The 19,676-nt window shown below is 44.5% G+C and overlaps 2 protein-coding genes across 4 annotated transcripts in view; both read right to left on the bottom strand.

The window, feature by feature from the left end:
- The window catches only part of cherp (calcium homeostasis endoplasmic reticulum protein), an 88,533-nt gene extending 79,109 nt beyond the window's left edge, over positions 1–9,424 (bottom strand). For both annotated transcript variants that reach the window (XM_078555596.1, XM_078555597.1), the window contains exon 1: positions 9,272–9,424. In XM_078555596.1, the coding sequence (XP_078411722.1) occupies positions 9,272–9,296 (25 nt within the window). In that variant the 5' untranslated portion in view covers positions 9,297–9,424. The remainder of the gene's footprint in view (positions 1–9,271) is intronic.
- Positions 9,425–18,082: 8,658 nt separating this feature from the next.
- The window catches only part of slc35e1 (solute carrier family 35 member E1), a 67,309-nt gene continuing 65,715 nt past the window's right edge, over positions 18,083–19,676 (bottom strand). Inside the window, exon 6 of one of the 2 annotated variants that reach the window (XM_078555595.1) lies at positions 18,083–18,232. In XM_078555595.1, coding sequence (XP_078411721.1) covers positions 18,164–18,232 — 69 coding nt within the window. In that variant the 3' untranslated portion in view covers positions 18,083–18,163. The remainder of the gene's footprint in view (positions 18,233–19,676) is intronic. The other variant, XR_013578462.1, reaches the window with a different exon arrangement.

The raw sequence follows: 19,676 nt of genomic DNA, 5'->3' as shown, positions 1-19,676 counted from the left end.
AATATTCTGGCAATCGTACTGAAGACTTATGCTCAGAACCCGGCTCTGTGGAAAATTGCCCAAGTATGTCCTGTACACAAAGGCAGGACAAATCCAACCCGGCCAATTACTGCCACATCAGTCTACTCTCGGTCGTCAGTAAAGTAATGGAAGGGGTCATCAACAATGTTATCAGGCTTAGTAATAACCTGCTCACTGATGTCCAGTTTGGGTTCTGCCAGGGCCACTCAGCTCCTGACCCCCATTACAGCCTTGGTTCAAACATGGACAAAAGAGCTGAACACCCGAGGTGAGAGTGACTGCCCTTGACATCAAGGCAGCATTTGATGAAGTGTGGCATCAAAGAACCCAAGCAAAACTGGAGCCAATGGGAATCAGGGGGAAAACTTTCTGCTGGTTGTAGTCAAACCTAGCACAAAGGAAGATGGCTGTGGTTGTTGGAGGTTAGTCATTTCAGCTCCAGGACATCACTGCAGGAGTTCCTCAGGGTGGTGTCCTAGGCCCAACCATCTTCAGCTGCTTCATTGATGACCTTCCTTCCATCAGTAGGTCAGATGTGGGTATGTTCGCTGATGATTGCACAACGTTTAGCACCATTTGCAACAACTCAGATACTGAAGCAGTCCATGTCCAAATGCAGCAAGACCTGGACAATATCCAGGCTTGGGCTGACAAATGGCAAGTAACATTCACTCCACACAAGTGTCAGGCAATGACCATCTCCAACAAGAGAGAATCCAGCCATCGTCCCTTGATGTTTAATGGCATTACCATCACTGAATCCCCCACCATCAACATCCTGGGGGTTACCATTGACCAGAAACTGAACTGGACTAGTCATATAAATACTGTGGCTACAAGAGCAGGTCAGAGGCTAGGAATCATGCGACGAGTAACTCACCTCCTGACTCCCCAATGCCTGTCCACCATCTACAAGGCACAAATTAGCAGTGTGATGGAATACTCCCCACTTGCCTGGATGAGTGCAGCTCCCACAACACTGAAGCTGGACACAGTCCAGGACAAAGCAGTCTGCTTGATTAGCACCACATCCACAAATATTCACTCCCTCCGCCACCGACGCACAGTAGCAGCAGTGTGTACCATCTGCAAGATGCACTGCAGAAATTCACCAAGGTTCCTCAGACAGCACCTTCCAAACCCACTACCACTACCATCTAGAAGGACATGGGCAGCAGATACACGGGAACACCACCACCTGGAAGTTCCCCTCCAAGTCACTCATTACTTGGAAATATATTGCCAGTCCTTCACTGTTGCTGGGTCAAAATCCTGGAACTCCCTTCTTAGCAGTACTGTGGTTGTACCTACACCACATGGACTGCAGCGGTTCAAGCAGGCAGCTCACCACCACCTTCTCAAGGGCAATAAAAGTTGGCCCAGCCAGCGAAGCCCACATCCCGTGAATGAATAAAAAAACTTAATTGGCTTTGAAGAATGTTGAAATGTCCCTTGGTGATTAAAGACTCGATACAAATGAAAGAAAGAATGAACAAACTTGTAAAGTGCAATCAAAGACTGGGTTCAGGTTGAGGTTGACACCCGCCATAATCACCAACCACAGATAAAAATCAACATTTTGGACCAACAACAAACAAAACATTTGTAATCCTTTTGAGCAAAGCAAACCATAGCACTGCAGTTGAGGGAAACCACGATCATATCCCATTGATTAGCTCATTATTTCAGATAGCAAGTAGAGCATGAAAGATCCCCAGATGAATCCACCAGCACAGCGCCATGAAATGCTTAATACAGGCATTCAAAGATTACCTTTGCAATGCCATCTGACATATCATTAAAGACAGGGAGTGAGGTAAGTAAAAGCTGCTTCATTCACCTTTTGAGATTTGGCTTCCAATTTCTTCTCTAGGGCCACTTGGGGATAAAAGCCTCACAAAAATAAAATCAACAAAACAAATGTTTTACCCTAAGCTTTAGAAGAATCTGGAATCCTGCATAAAGCCAGAAAACTGCAAGAGCAAAATCAGACTGCTGTCTGTTTACTCTCTGGGTCTTCAGGGCACCTGATGTGTGCAACATTCTGAAAATCAACTCTAAAAAGCAGCAAAGTTCCTCTTTAGTCTTGCGAGGATGTTTCTTCTTGTGAATAGAAACTATGTTCTGATCACTCAAGGCAGGAACCAACTTCCAAGTCTCCATCCTTAGAAGGACAACTCCAGCTTAAGCCAGCTGCTCTTGGCCTCATCACCCAGAGTAGGTTTAAACATTCTGCAATGGAAAGACCATTTATTTCCAACAATGTAGGTTATTAAGCTGTCCCAACTGCACAGCAAACTCCACCAGCTTCTCCAATCTCCATAGGGAGATGGCTTTTTAATGTGGCCTTTTGGGTCATCCATGAACTCAATATAATGAGCTCTTTACTTCTCGAGGATGCCCGCAAGTTTGTTGGAGAGCACCATATACTCGTCCTGAGAAATCCTGAGGTTATCACTGACAACTGCCTTTAGCAAGTTGAAAAGCAAGTAAGGTACTTTTCTGTTTTTTGTCCATCTTTGCAGATGAACACAAACCATTAATCCAACTTCAATTGCTCTAATGACCCTCTTGGTGAGTGGTACCACAATCTACCTCTGAACAGCTCCCAAGATCAGGTTGAATAATACCAGTGTTCTTCTCAAGGACAGCCAAAATCAAATACCCAGGCTCATAGAAACATAGAAAACAGGAGCAGGAGTAGGTCATTCGACTCTTTGAGCCTGCTCCGCCATTTAATATGAGCGTGGCTGATCCTCTATCTCAACGCCATACTCCCTCTTTCTCGCCATAACACTTGACGCCTTTAGAGTCTAGAAATCTATCTATTTCCTTCTTAAATATATTCAGTGACTTGGTCTCCACAGCCCTCTGTGGTAGAGAATCCCACAGGTTCACCACCCTCTGAGAAGTTTCTCCTCATCTCAGTCCTAAATGGCCTACCCCGTATCCTGAGATTGTGACCCCTTGTTCTAGACCCCCCCCCAACCAGTGGAAACATTATCCCTGCATCCAGCCTGTCCAGCCCTGTCAGAATTTTATACTTTTCAATGAGATCCCCTCTCATTCTTCTAAACTCCAGTGAATACAGGCCGAGTCAGCCCAATATCTCCTCATACGACAATCCTGCCATCCCAGGAATCAGTCTAGTGAGCCTTCAATGCATTCCCTCTATGACAAGTAAATCCTTTCTTAGGTAAGGAGACCAAAACTGCACACAATACTCCAGGTGTGGTCTCACCAAGGCCCTGTACAGCTTCAGTAAGACATCCTTGCTCCTGTACTCAAGTCCTCTTGCATTTTAGGCCAACATACCATATGCCTTCTTAACTGCTTGCTGTACCTGCATACTTGCTTTCAGTGATTGATGTACAAGGACGTTCACGTCTCTTTGTTCATCAACATTTCCCAATCTATCACCATTTGAATAATACTCTGCCATTCTGTTTTTCCTACCAAAATAGATAACTTCACACTTATCCACTTTATACTGCATCCACCATGTATTTGCCCACTCACTCAACTTGTCTAAATCGCCTTGATATATTAATATCCTCCTCACCACTCACATTCCCAACTAGTTTTGTGTCGTCAGCAAACTTGAAAATATTACATTTGGTTCCCTCATCCAAATCATTGATATATATTGTGAATAGCTGGGGCCCAAGCACAGATCCCTGCAGTAGCCCACTAGTCACCGATTGCCATTCCCAAAAAGACCCATTTATTCCTACTCTGTTTCCTGTATGCTACCCAATTCTCATCTTCTCAACAATGAACTGACCTTCCATCTTCACCTCCAATGCCAAGCTTATGAACTTGTTTACCTCAAAAATTGGATAGATCCATACAGGTTCCAGAAGGCAGCTCACCACCACCTTCTCAAGGGCAACTAGAGATGGGCAATGAATGCTGGCCCAGCCAGTGAAGCCCACTTCCCATGAATGAATAAATAAAAAGATACCTTAGCAACACGTGTTGCTTTTTCCCATTCTCCCATTCCCACCATAATCACGTACATCTCCTCCATTTTCAGCCTGCGCAGCTTCATTTCCTGCTCTCTCATTCCTCGCCTCACCTAAGCCCAGCACTCAATAACATGGCCCTAAGCCCAGAACTTGGCATATGGGGCCATTTGCAAAAGTGACTTTCACCTTCCCTTCAAAACGTTAAAAAATGCCATGGCACCATTAAATATCATGGAGTCCTTGTCACTGTGTAAACAGCTAATCTGGTGTTTTTTTTGCTGGTATCGGTTGAGTGAGACACAATGTGTTTGTTTGATGCTTGCTTTGTTCAAGTTGGTACACACCGAATGCACCTCAAAACAAGTAATTCACTGCTTTTTAAAAAAATAATTCTTACGATGTGGTCGTTGCTGGCAAGACCAGCATTTATTGCAGAACCATAATTGCCTTTGAGGTGGTGGTGGTGAGCTTCTTGAATCGATGCCCTCTGTGTGAAGGTTGTCCCAATACTCAGGTAGGCAGATCCAGGATTTAGACCCAGTAATGAAGAAGGAACAATGATATATGTCCAAATTATGGTTGCCTTGTGCTTTGAGATGTCTAAGGATAAGGTGCTAGATAAATGCAAATCTTTTATTTAATTAATCTTACATTCAATTTATGGCTTGGACTATGCCAGCCCTCATTTTCATAAGTCAGTCTCTTTAGATGCACAAGTATGACATCTTTGGCTTTACAAAGGCCAATGCTTTTAATTTCAATCCCCTATTCAAAATGTGGCTGGACAAGTTGCTCTGGTTATGGTATTGGCTCAAAGCCAGACAGCTCCCTGTTTAACATTTGAGATTCTTTCCTTTTGAAAGCACACACGTATAATACACTTATCCAGGAAGACCCAAATGATTAAACACACGGAATCACAGAATCTCACAGTGCAGAAGAAGCCCTTCGGCCCATCCAGTCTGCACCGACACGTGAGAAACACCTGACCTACCTGCCTAATCCCATTTACCAGCACTTGGCCCATAGCCTTGAAGGTGATGACGTGCCAAGTGCTCATCCAGGTACTTCTTAAAAGGATGTGAGGCAACCCGCCTCCACCACCCTCCCAGGCAGTGCATTCCAGACTGTCACAACTCTCTGGGTAAAAAAGTTTTTCCTCACATCCCCCCTAAACCTCCTGCCCCTCACCTTGAACTTGTGTCCCCTCGTGACTGATCCTTCAACTAAGGGGAACAGCTGCTCCCTATCCACCCTGTCCATGCCCCTCATAACCTTGTACGCCTCGATCAGGTCGCCCCTCAGTCTTCTCTGCTCCAACGAAAACAACCCAAGACTATCCAAACTCTCTTCATAACTTAAATGTTTCATCCCAGGCAACATCCTGGTGAATCTCCTCTTCACCCCCTCCAGTGCAATCACATCCTTCCTATAATGTGGCAACCAGAACTGAACACACAACTCCAGCTGTGGCCTCACCAAAGTTCTACAAAACTCCAACATGACCTCCCTACTTTCGTAATCTATGCCTCAATTGATAAAGGCAAGTCTCCCAAATGCCTTTTTCACCACCCCACTAACATGCCCCTCTGCCTTCAGGGATCTATGGACACGCACGCCAAGGTCCCTTTGTTCCTCAGAACTTCCCAGTGTCATGCTGTTCATTGAATACTTCCTTGTCAAATTACTCCTTCCAAAGTGTATCACCTCACACTTTTCAGGGTTAAATTCCATCTGCCACTTATCTGCCCATTTGACCATCCTGTCTATATCTTCCTGTAGCCCAGGACACTCAACCTCATTGTTAACCACCCGGCCAATCTTTGTGTCATCCGCAAACTTACTAATCCTACTCCCCACATAGTCATCTATCTATGTTGTTTATATAAATGACAAATAATCGGGAACCCAGCACAGATCCCTGTGGTACGCCACTGGACACTAGCTTCCAGTCACTAAAGCATCCTTCTGTCATCACCCTCTGCCTCCTACAACTAAGCCAATTTTGAATCCACCTTATCAAATTACCCTGTATCCCATGTGCATTTGCCTTCTTTATAAGTCTCCCATGTGGGACCTTGTCAAAGGCTTTGCTGAAATCCATATAAACTACATCAACTGCACTACCCTCATCTACACATCTGGTCACCTCCTCAAAAAATTCAATCAAATTTGTTAGGCATGACCTCCCTCTGACAAAGCCATGCTGGCTATCCCTGATCAAACGTTGCCTCTCCAAGTGGAGACAGATTCTCTCCTTCAGAATTTTCTCCCAATAGTTTCCCTACCACTGACATGAGACTCACTCATATGTAGTTCCCTGGCTTATCTCTACAACCCTTCTTAAATAGCGGAACCAAATTAGCTGTTCTCCAGTCCTCTGGCACCTCCCCTGTGGACAGAAAAGAATTAAAAATTTGGGTCAGAGCCCCCGCGATCTCCTCCCTTGTCTCCCTCAGCTGTCTGGGGCACATATCATCCAGACCTGGAGATTTGTCCACTTTTAAGCCTGCCAACACCTCCAATACCTTGTCACTCCCTGTATCAATTTGCTCAAGAACCTTTGCAGTCCCTCTCCCCAAGTTCCATACCTTCATCCTCATTCTCTTGGGTGAAGACGGATGTGAAGCAACACCAACCACCTTAGACCATTCAGCTCCGTCTGCCATGCTGTAAGATCTGTCATAATCATATTTGATTTTACCCCATCTAGTTCTTTTTTTTTTAAATACTTCATTCAATTCTACCCAGCAACTACTTTCTTTCTAAGCTGTAGAACTTAGGCTTCACATATCACATGCCCATTCCACATGGAAACAATCTTATTACTTTTCTCTGTAGCCTCCTAAACACATGGTGTGCGACCAGAATTGAAAAAACACTTCACTCCCAAGTACCATCCAATTCAAACAATATAAAGCCTCAGCATAGCACTTGTATTCTACTCTTGTGTGTCCTACATGTCAGCATTCTTAGTTTGAAAAAAAAATTCCACATTATCTGGACAAACATTTTTTGCACATTTTCAAAAGATAAACTAAAACACATAGCTGTTTTGAGACTATTTTATTACAGGATGAAACACACAATCTTGGCTGACACTTCAGTGCAGTAATGAGTGAGTGTTGCTTTGCTAAACACCTTAGGTGGACAGAAAATATCTCCGCACTATTCTAAATTGTTGACCAGGACATGGAACTCTCTGAAAAGTGTCATGGAAATTGGAGCCTTTTCATCTGAAAGACTCCATCTCTGAATGCAGCACTGCCTCACGACTGCATTGTCATATTTAGATTTTATGCTTAGTTGTATAGTTGGAATGAGTTGTGCCCTAGTCAACTTTCATCATTCAACCAATAAATTGGATTAACTGAGTTCTTGTTGAGTTCTGATGAAAAGTCATCAAACTGAAACATTAGCTTTATTTCTCTCTCCACAGGTGCTGCCAGCATTTTCTGTCTTTATTTCAGATTTCCTGCATCTGCAGCATTTTGTCTCTATACAGATATAGATGTTCTTAGGATATCCAAAAGTGCTCTGTGAACAATGGGTAGCTTTTGAAATACAGCCTCCAGTTTTTTTCCCCCCTGGGAAACCTGCCAGCCAATGTGTACAAAGCAATTTGGGGCACTGGTGAGACCACATCTTGAGTATTGTGTACAGTTTTGGTCTCCTTATTTAAGAAAGGATATAAATGCATTAGAGACAGATCAGACAAGATTCACTTGACTGATACCTGGGACCCGGGGGTGGCAGGTGTTATCTAATGAGCAAAGGCTGGACAGACTGGGCCTGTATCCGTTGGAATTTAAAAGATTGAGAGGTGATCTTACTGAAACGTATAAAATCCTGAGGGGACTTGACAGGGTGGATGCTCTGGGTAGAGACTAGAACTGGGGAACACAGTTTAAAAATAAGGGGTCTCCCATTTAAGACAGAAATGAGAAGAAATATTTCTCTAATGGTCATGAATCTTTAGAACTCTGTTCCCCAAAGAACAGTGGAGGCTGGGTCATTGAATGTTTTTAAGGAAGAGGTAGATGGATTCTTGACTAACAAGGGAGTCAAAGGTCATAAGGAGTACGCGGAATTGAGTAGGTGGAGTTGAGACCACAATCAGATCAGCCATAATCTTATTCAATGGTGGAGCAGGCTCAAGGCCTACTCCTAATTCATATTTCTGTATGTACGTTCCTATATAATTTTCAATAGCTAGGAGATAAATAAGCAATATATCTCGGTATGGAATCTGGTACACATCACGTTTGAAAGACCCCGATCTCTGAATGCAGCACTCCTCACAACTACATCACCAACTTAAGACTTTATGCTCAAGTCTGTCGTGGGACTTGACAATGTAATAAGTTACAACATAAATGCAGTTCTTCCAAATGATAAATAATGCTTTGATTTTTCTGCATAGGTAACTTATACCAACAAACCACTCCTCTTAACCAGTCTGGTGAGTGCAAGGCAAATTCTAAGCCAAGTTTTCAAACACGTTAAGGAATTCCTGTGCTATCTGGGAGTCCTAAATACATTAGTTGTGTAACAGACAGTATAGGTAAGACTGGATGGGGTAAGATGCTAATTGCAAACGCAATAAATATTTGAATTGTTAAAGATAAGTTTGAACCTGAAGGAACTTGGCAGGGAGTCTCAAATCCTCTACACCCTATATTCTTGCTGGAAGGACACATTTTGTAAAGTTCAAAATAAGAATGGATTTCAGATTGATGGTGAGGCAGGCTTTGGAAAAAAAAATTCTCGACTAAAATAAATTTGAACTTAGATAACTGATCCAAAATCAGTTCTACAAAACAATCTAGTATAAAATGGTCAAGTTAGTCGCACCATTGTTTCAACAGAGGGAAGTTTTACATTTTACAAATTTTCCAATTAACAGTTTCGAATGGACGGTAACTACACACTTGGGCTCACATTCGACTCTCAGGCCTCACTGCAAACCCCTTTTCACGAAGGAGTTATTTAAACCCAAACCCACCAGTAATGGATCATTTACCCTTCCTCCCCCTCTCAAGTTTCAGGCTTCGCATGCGCAAATGACTCCGAGCACGGTGTTCTGCGCATGCGTTGCATCGAACAGACCAGGTGCGCGTGCGCAAAGTAGACATGAGCTCCTCGTACGCATGCGCATTGTGGACGGCGGACCATTTCTAGCCAGAGACGCGCAAGGAAAGGGCCCAGATATTTCTGCACAATAAAAAAATCACATTTCCCAGCGGAAGTTTGCTTGTGAAGGCTAATATTTCGGCACTCACCCTCAGGAGGCACCGGTATATCCATCCCGGTGGCTTTCTGTCTCTCCGCACTTCCAGATATGATGGTTAAACCTTCATGTCACAAATCCAGCGCTCGCGCTCCGACTGCAAGCGTCTTCAACCGGAAGGAAAACTGACCGACGGCAGAGAATGTGCGACAGTGGGTGCGGTTTACATCGCACATGCTCGTTGTTGCTGACGTACCTCAGCAGCCGCCATCATTGTGAGGGGCTTTCGGTTTGAGCAACTTCATTTGGACAAGGAGGTGTCAGCTGTGGCTCAGTTCATAGCACCCTCGCCTTTGAATCAGAGGGTTGTGGGTTCATGTCCCACTCCCGGAAACCAAGAACTGTGATTGTACTCGAAAAAAAAGAGTTGCAATCTGTGACTGTTGATAACTCAAAAGAGTTTCATTTGGACAAGAATGATGAAAAACTAATGGTGCATTAAGTTGATTGCATCATCTCGAGCCATAAAATTTGCTAGAATGATGACAGACATAGTTCTCAAGAAGGGACTTGAGATATATGATATTAACAGAAACAGGCCACTTAGCCCAGGTTCATTTCAGCGTTTAGTGACCAACCATCCCGTAATTTTAGGTTTTGTCCTGTTCGTTGGCTTCTCTGGACGCTATTGGTTTCGTATTTCTCAGGCAAAGACTGGGAGACTGCTGGGAAGGCTGCTCTTGCCACTGCCCTTGTACCTTTGGTGCTAGCACATGTATATTGTGCTTCATGAGGAGGTCTGGAGGAGAAAAACTTACTCAAGACTGGTGCTAATATATCACAGAACCGTTACAGCACACAAGGAGGCCATCTGGCCCATCATCCTGTATGAAAAAGTTTTTCCTTATGTTGCTTTTGCTATTACTTTAAATCTGTGCCCCCTTGTTCTCAGATATCTGAGAGAAAAAATTAAATGACTGACTTTCCACTGTGTAAATCAACAGGTAAAGATATCCGCACTTAAGTCGCCAAAGTGTGGTGGAGTCGTGGGGTTTGAGAGGAGGAGGGAGTGGCAGAGCAGCAGAGCCCCAGTCTTGGCAGGTCCAGGTTAAGCTCTACTCGAGCCTCCATCGACCCCTTTTCATGTGGTTATGGTCACTGTTGTAATGTAGGCAATGTGGCAACCAATCTGCATACAGCAAGATTCCACAAACAGTAATATGATAACGATCAGATAATCTGTCTTCGATGATGGTTGAGGGATAAATATTGGCCGGGACACTGCTCTTTTATGTCTCACAGGAGGACAGATGAGACCTCGGTTTAACATTTCATCCGATAGATGGAATTAGGTCAGCTGCTCATCTACAAATAAATCAAAGAATGAAAATTCATTCGACACTAAAGGTAGTTGTGCTGGAGAAGCTCCAGACTCTTTGTTCGGCTTTGCTGTGATAGCTTTTGAAGGAGAAAATCATGTGGAGATGGGTTTATAGGTGACATGCATAAGTTCAATCGAGTCCGAAGGTAAGAAAATCATACAACCAGGGTTTCAGTGGAGTGGTGTGAATAAAGTTGGTGACTTTTAGGCATTGTCCTGTGCTATAAACTATTATGCTTCCCCCACCGTCTGTAATCTTAACTTGTTCAAAACTCAACCAACCGTATACTTGTTTGCATTTAAGTTCCCTTGACCCATCTAGTTTTTGCTGACCCATATGATCCCTATCTCTGCATTAATTAAAATTAACACTCCACCATTTCATCTACCCTTACTGCAACCTTTTTTTAATATATTTATTCATGGGATATGGAGTCTTTGGGATGGCCAGCGTTTAATATCCTAACTACCTTTGAGAAGGTGGCAGTGAGAAACTTTGTTGAACAACAGTGCTTTTAGTTAGGGAGTTCCAGACTTTAGATCCGGCAACAATGAAGAAATAATTATATGAACATATGAATTAGGAGCAGAAGTAGGCTACTCAGTGCTTCGAGCCTGCTCTGCCATTTAATAAGATCATGGATGATCTGTTTGTAACAGCAATTCTGCATTCCTACCTACCTCCATAACCTTTCACCCCCTTGCTTATCAAGAATCTATCCAGCTCTGCCTTAAAAATATTCAAAGACTCTGCTTCCACTGCCTATTGAGGAAAAGAGTACCAAAGATTTGCAGCCCTCTTGAGAGAAAAAAAATTCTCCTCAGCTCTGTCTTAAATAGGTGACCCCTTATTTTTAAACCACGGGCCCTAGTTCTAGATTCTTCCACAAGAGGAAACATCCTCTCCACATCCACCCTGTCAAGACCCTTCAGAGTCTTATATGTTTCAATCAAGTCACCTCTTACACTTCTAAACTCCAGTGGATACAAGCCTAGCCTGTCCAACCTTTCCTCATAAGACAACTCGCCCATTCCTGGCATTAGTCTAATAAACCTTTTCTGAACTGCTCCTAATGCATTTACATGGTTCCTTAAATAAGGAGACCAATACTGTACACAGTATTCCAGATGTGGTCTCACCAATGCCCTGCATAAGTAAAGACCATAAAACATAGGAGCAGAAATTAGGCCAATCGGCCCATCAAGTCTGTTCCGCCATTCAATCATGGCTGATAAGTTTCTCAACCCCATTCTCCCGCCTTCTCCCCGTAACCTTTGACCCCCTTACCAATCAAGAACCTATCTATCTCGGTCTTAAGTACACTCAATGACCTGGCCTCCACAGCCTTCTGTGGCAATGAATTTCATAGATTCACCACTCTCTGGCTAAAGAGGTTTCTCCTCATCTCCGTTCTAAAAGGTCTTCCCTTTACTCTGAGGTTGTGCCCTCGGGTCCTAGTCTCTCCTACTAATGGAAACATCTTCCCCACGTCCACTCTATCCAGGCCTTTCAGTATTCTGTAAGTTTCAATCAGATACCCCCTCATCCTTCTAAACTCCATCGAGTATAGACCCAGAGTCCTCAAACATTCCTCATATGTCAAGCCTTTCATTCCTGGGATCGTTCTCATGAACCTCCTCTGGACCCTCTCCAGGGCCAACACATCCTTCCTAGATACGGGGCCCAAAATTGCTCACAATATTCTAAATGTGGTCTGACCAGAGCCTTATAAAGCCTCAGCAGCACATCCCTGCTTTTATATTCTAGTCCTCTCAAAATAAATGCCAACATTGCATTTGCCTTCCTAACTACCGACTCAACCTGCAAGTTAACCTTAAGAGAATCCTGGACTAGGACTCCCAAGTCCCTTTGCACTCCAGATTTCTGAATTCTCTCCCCATTTAGAAAATAGTCCATCCCTCTATTCTTCCTACCAAAGTGCATGACCTCACACTTCCCCACGTTGTATTCCATCTGCCACTTCTTTGCCCATTCTCCTAACCTGTCCAAATCCTTCTGCAGCCTCCCCGCCTCCTCAATACTACCTGTCCCTCCACCTATCTTTGTATCATCTGCAAACTTAGCCAGGATGCCCTCAGTTCCTTCATCTAGATCATTAATGTATAAAGTGAAAAGTTGTGGTCCCAACACTGACCCCTGCGGAACTCCACTAATCACTGGCCGCCATCCTGAGAAGGACCCCCTTATCCCCACTCTTTGCCTCCTGCCAGACAGCCAATCTTCTATCCATGCTAGTACCTTGCCTCTAACACCATGGGCTCTTATCTTACTGAGCAGCCTCCTATGCGGCACCTTGTCAAAGACCTTCTGGAAGTCCAAGTAGATAACATCCATTGGCTCTCCTTTGTCTAACCTACTCGTTACCTGTTTCATAAACTATTCAATTGCCCTCACAATAAACAATAACATTCTATTAGCTTTCCTAATTACTTGCTGTTCCAGCATACTAGTCTTTTGTGATTCTTGCACTAGGACACCCAGATCCCTCTGCATCTCAGAGCTCTGCAATCTCTCACCATTTAGATAATAAGCTTCTTTTTTATTTTTCCTGCCAAAATGGACAATTGCACTTTCCCACATTGTACTTCATTTGCCAGGTCTTTGCCCACTCACTTAACCAATCTATATCTCTTTGTAGCCTCCTTGTGTCCTCTTCACATCTTACTATCCTATCTTTGTGTCATCAGCAAATTTAGCAACCATACCTCCAGTTCCTTCAAGTCATTTATATAAATTGTAAAATGTTGAGGTCCCAGCACCTTCTAGGTCCTTCTAGGTGGTAGAAGTTCCAGGTTTGGGAGGTGCTCTCGGAGAATCCTTGGTGAATAGCTGCTGTGCATCTTGGAGATGGTACACACTGCAGCCATGGTGCACTGGCAGTGGATGAGATGCCAGTCAAGCAATATGCCTTGTGGTTGGTGTGGAACTTCTTGAGTGTTGCTGGAGCTGCACTCATCCAGACAAGTGGAGAGTATTTCATCACAATCATGACTTGTGCCTTGTTGATGGTGGACAGGTTTTGGGGAGTCAGGAGTTGAGTGACTCACTTCCTAGCCTCCGACCTGCTCTTTTTGTTTCTTTATTCTTTCATGGGATGTGGGTGTCACTGGAAAGGCCAGCACTTGTTGCCCATCCCTAATTTCCCTTGAATCCTGAAGTAAGGATGGCTGATTTCCTTCCCTGAAGGATATTAGTGAACTAGGTGGGTTTTTATGACAATCGATGATAGTTTCATGGTTACCATTACTGAGACAAGCTTTATAATCCACATTTATTATTTGAATTCAAATTTCATCAGCTGCCACGTCCCCCAGACCATTAGCCTGGGCCTCTGGATTACTAATCCAGCAACATTACCACTATGCCACCCCCCCACCCCACCAGCAGCCACAGTATTGATATGTCTGGTCCAGTTAAGTTTCTGACCAATGGTAAACCTGGGATGCCTTAATGTTGCTTGACAATTAGCAGCCAAAGTCTGGTTGTTGTCCAGTAGCAATGTCCTGGGGCTGAGAAGATTGGCCTCCAATGACCACAAACAACTATCTTTCTGTGTGCTATGTATGACTGTGGAGAGTTTACCCCTGATCTTCATTGATTTTAACTTTACTGGGACTCCTTGATGCCACACTCAGTCAAACGTCACCTTGATGTCAAGAACAGTTACTCTCACCTCCCCTCTGGAATTCAGCTGTTTTGTCCATGTTTGGGCCAGGCTGTAATGCGGTCTGAGCCAAGTGGTACCAAATCTGAATGGTGTATGACATGGAGGGGAACATCATGGACACTGCTCCTTCCATTGTTTAATTGTCCACTACCATTCACTACTGGATGTGGCAGGACTGCAAAGCTTTGATCTGGTCTGTTGGTTGTGGAATCACTTAGCTTTACATATAGCATGCTGCTTCTGTTGAATAACTATGCATGTAATCCTGCATTATAATTGCATCAGGTTGGCACCTCACTTTTAAGATATGCCTGGTGCTGCTTCTGGCATGCTCTCCTGCACTCCTCATTGAACCAGAGTTGGTCCCATGGCTTAATGGTAATGGTAAAGTGAGAAATATGCTGGGCCACAAGATTGCAGATTGTGGTTGAATACAATTCTGCTGCTGTTGATGGCCCACAGTGCCACATGGATCCCCAGTTCTTAGTTTCAGAATAAATCTATCAGCTATTTTAGTACCTTAGTGTAGACTTAATCGTTAAGCCGAAACTTTGGTGCTACAATACTGTCATGGACAGATGATCTGTAACAGGTAGATTAATGAGGACAAAGTGAAGTAGATTTTCCCTTGTTAGTTCTTTCACTACCTGCTGCAGGCCCATTTTGGTAGATACTTCTTTCAGGATTTGGTCATTAATGGTGCTTTCCAGTTGCTCTTGGTGATGGATCTTCAAGTCATTCAGAGTATGTTCTGTGTCTTTGCTGCTTCTTCCAGGTGATGTTCAATGTGGAGGAGTACTGATACAGTAGTTGAGGGAGTGCACTAGATGATAATCAGTAGGAGATTTCTTTGCCTATGTTTTATGTAATGCATGAAACTTCATAGATCAGGTGTAAATGTTGAGGACTCCTAACAATGCCTCCACCTCTGGTGGGTCTGACCTGCTGAGGGGATAGGACACACCGAGGGATGGTGATAGAGGTGTCTGGGACATTGGCTGTATGGTATGATTCGGCAAGTACACCTATGTCAGGCTGTTGCTTTACTAGGCTATAGGACAGTTCTCCCAATTTTGGCATAAGTCCACATATGTTAGTGAGGAGAACTTTGTAGGTTGACTAGGCTGCATGTGCTTTTGTCGTCTCTGAATAAGATGCCTAAATCAATACTGGGTAGTCCGACTAGTTTTATTCTTTTTTGTACTTTTTTGTAGAGGTTTGATTCAATTGACTGCCTTGCTAGGCCTTTTCAAAAGGCAGTTAAGAGTCAAACACATATGGATCTGTAGTCATATATAGGCCAGACTGGGTAAGGATGGCACATTTCATTCACTAAAGGATATTAGTTTTATAATTTTTACAACAATCCAACAGCTTCATGCTCACCATTACTGATACTGGGTGTCATTGGCATCCATATAGAAACTGACTATAATGCCTGGGAATGATGTCAGGAAGAGCAGCATGTAAATAAGGAAGAGGAGAGGGAGCCATGGATGGATCCGTGAGGGACTGTAGAGGTGATGTGCAGGGACACGAAGAGAAGTCACCGCTACATTCAGACTGATAGGAGAGGAATGATGTGACAGCAGTTCTATAGAGCTAGGAAATGAGAATGGATGTATGGAGGAAGTTGGAAAATTAACAGTACCAAACACTACATGGAGGCTTAGCACATATTGGTCACCGACATCATTCGTGAACTTAGCCAAGTGTGGTCTCGATGTTGTGAGCAAGGCAAGATTGAAGTGACTTTTGCATGAAGCTGAGAGCTACAACATTTTCAAAAGAGGAAAAAGGAGGATTAGAAATTGCATGTTAGTTGGAGAGAGTGAATTTGTTTAGGGTGGAATTTTTGAGGAGTGGGTGATGATAATTTGAAAGAGAGAAGAACTTGGCCTGAGAAAAGGGAACCATTAACACAATCAGCTAGTACAGAGGCCAGGAGGAGGGTGGGCCAGTGGTTGGGAGTCAAGTTGGGAAGGAAGTGAGAGAACAGAAGCTAAATTTAATTGAGGAGATTAGCTTGAAGGGGGCAGAATACAGATAGCAGAGACATGGGAGAATAATGAGATTGGAAGTAGTTAATCAGGAGAATGGGGTACGGGTGGGGGAAAGAGGGGAGGTAAAATCAAAGGCCAACAATGGTTTCAATCTTAGAAACAAAAAAACATGAGCACTGGGCAGTCCTTGTCCTTCAGGATGATCCTGGAACCGATGCAGGATTTGTCTAGAGAGTATGGGATCTTACTCTTGACATGGCTCAGTGAGATTTAGTGATGAATGACTATACCTGTGTGTGTAAGTGTGTGCAAGGTTATATCCTGCTAATCAAAGAAGTTGAGATGGCTGGTTGAGGTTGGTGGAAAGACAGTGGTTTGGCAGAAGGTATTTGAGCCCAAGGCAATGGAGCAGTAGAGCAGATGAACAGATGCAGAGGTGTGTGATGAATGAAGGATTACAGCAGAAGGAGTTTGGATTTTGAGTATATTGGCAAAGAAGTTTCCCTCCAATCATCAGTTGACAAGAAGTGTGGAGTTAAAGGAAGTGGATGGGGATGTAGATCAGCAAATGGTTTGTGATCAAGATATGGAGATTGAAAAATCAAGTGATATGAGGCTGAGAATGTGATCATGAATGTGACTGGGAGAGTTTATATGAAAGCTAAAATTCAACAAGGATAGTAGTGTGGTGAGGGGGTGGTGAGATATTTAGATATCGGGTTGAATCATCGAGGAAAAGCAGTTGTTCAGCTAATGTGCCATTCAAGGCTAAGATATTGTAGGAATTTGAGTTTAACAATAATGTAAATTCTTGCCTGTATGGTGGTCACTGTAGCAAAAACTATTTTTGATGTTGATTCGGTGGATCTTCAGATAATTGAAAAAGAGATTGCTGTTTAAATCACTCTAATCAAGCTTTCCTTAATGCAATATTCCAGATTTTGTCAGTTACAGACTACAGGAGTAATTCAAGCTAACCAAAGCTGTCTTTTATTCACTGATGGGATGTGTCGCTGTCCATCCCGAATTACCCTTCAGAAGGTGGAGGAGCTGACATCTTGGCAGTGTGGGGGAGGCATGCACAGATTATTGGCAGGGGGTGGGGGGGTGGTGGGGGGAGGAAGAGAGAGTAATATTTAAAGACAAGTGTGGGGGAAGCTGGAAGCTTCTATAAATGATAATTTGGGACAAAATTAATTACTTAAGAATAAATTAAGGAAAGCCAGCACAGATTTGTTAAGGGCAAATCACGTTTAATTAACATGCTTGAGATGGATGACTCCAGAGGCTCATCATCTGCCTTTGACTGAGCATCATCCTGGAACCCAACAGTTCTGCCAGCATACTGGGCACTCTCTGCCTCCGCCTGCACCTCAAGTGAGTGTGAAGTGCCCTCACCAATCTGCACCAACGTTCTAGTCGCCGATCTAATGCCCATCAAGGTGCTGGTATCTGCATTGGTGCCTGGTTCAGAGAGCGGATGTGACACAGGTGCAAATGAAGCCCGGTGGTCCTCCGGTATCAGGGGTGGCCCTTTGGAGTCCAGAGAGCGAGTGTGTGCTGGCAAATCTAAAAGGGAGAACAAGGAAATATCATTAGTTAAAGTCATCACACTGTCACTATGCATGCCAGGTACCCTGGTGAGACAAGAGAGATCTGCGTCACGGTGCCATCATCTTTCAATGGTCAATGAGGACTCTAGGTTTGAGCTCCCATGAATGAAGAGACTACACTAGAATGGTTGCACAATCCGAAACTCTTGCCTCTGTGCACTGCACTCTTACCTTCGTCTGGCACCCCCGCCTCTCCACACCCAGTTGCATGGGGAGCATGCTGGCCCTCCAGCTCAAGGGCATCCTGCTCGTACCTGGTCAGCAGCAGCAGGTTGGGTGGGCCTCCGCCTCTCCATGACCTCTCAGTTGGTTATGGCTTGTCTCCTCCTGAAAGGACAGAGGAGCATTGATTAGTCCACTCTCTACCTGCAGCGCCATTGCAGCCTGGCTAACCCTGGCTGATAAGCACCTCGCAGGGCAGATCCGAGTCGTGGCCCTCGAGCCACAAGGTACTCAGTCCAAGCTGCCAGGGCTCATCCCCTTGGCCAGCTCCGCCGTCATTGACAGTTGGCACCCAGACTCGAGCACCCCTGAGCTCCACGAGGGGATGGCCATACAGACCTATGCCAACACAGTACTCACCTTCCTGAGCGCAGCAGATCACTGAACCTCTTCCGGCACTGCACCCATGTGCGCCGCACCGCATCATGGCTGCTAACCAGCGCTGCCACCTCCTCTCATGCCCTCTTTGTGATGTGCGGTGGCCTCCTCCTCCCATCTCTGGGGACGAAGGGCGTTCCTCCTGGCAGCCACCTCCTCCAGGAAGACTGCGAGGCACTCATCTGAAAAGTGAGGGGGCTGAGTGCCCACCCAACCTCCTGCCCAGCGTCTCCAGCCGCACTTGACTCCATCACTTTGCTAATGCGGAACAGATGTTCTTTCGTGGCAGCCTTCCAGGGGCTGCCTGGGCTGTTTTTAAACCAACCGCTGGGTCGTCATTGGACCCAGTGGCCGACAGGCCCCGGTCCCTGCTCGGCCCTTCCTCACCAGTGGGCAGCCATGTTTCATGCTTGGCGGGCATTAATTGGCCCGCAAGTGTGAAATTGCGTTTGGGGGGGCTGATCGCAGGTGATGGGCCCGTTTCCCGGCCGACCCCGGGCCCGCCCGCCAAACTCAAAATTCTGCCCCAAGAATCAAAGTTTGAAACCTGCCACTGTCAACTTCAGGCCTTCGGCTGCTCTGTCAGGGCTCTGATGACACCTTGTGGTGGATGGCAGGAGACCAGTGTGGCTGCACAAAATACCAAAGACGGGATAAAGCTGCAGGATAAGACCAGAGTCAAAACAGATTCTTAGTTTTACAAACACAGATCAAATGCTGTTCTGGGAAGAAAACATAAGGAGATGGGACAGTCCCATAAAATATTAAGGGACAGTCCCATAAAAAAAATGGGACTGTTGGTCACCCTGAAATCAGGAGGCGAGTTATTCATTGAAGAATTTCCAGTCTCTGACCTGCTTTTGTAACCACAGTATTTGTGTGGCTGGTCAAGTTTCTGGTCAGTGGTAACCTCAGGATGTTGATGTGGGAGAATTCAGCGACGTGAATGCAATTGAACATAAAGCGATGGTTAGATTCTCTTTCTTTTTGGAGATGGACATTACCTGGCACTTGAGTGGAGTGCTTGTTGTGATTGTCAGATTTATAGGGTTAATACATTTTAGCACCATGTATTTTGGTTCATAAGAATGTTGTAGTTTGGGACTGTATCTTTAAATTTAGGATAAATGAAAGGGGTCATGTGACATATGCTGGCATCTGCCTGACAGTA

This window comes from Cetorhinus maximus, chromosome 13, assembly GCF_964194155.1.
Source record: "Cetorhinus maximus chromosome 13, sCetMax3.hap1.1, whole genome shotgun sequence".
NCBI lineage: Eukaryota > Metazoa > Chordata > Chondrichthyes > Lamniformes > Cetorhinidae > Cetorhinus > Cetorhinus maximus.
The sequence above is the reverse complement of the archived record's forward strand: the minus strand, read 5'-3'. Positions and strand labels throughout refer to the sequence as shown.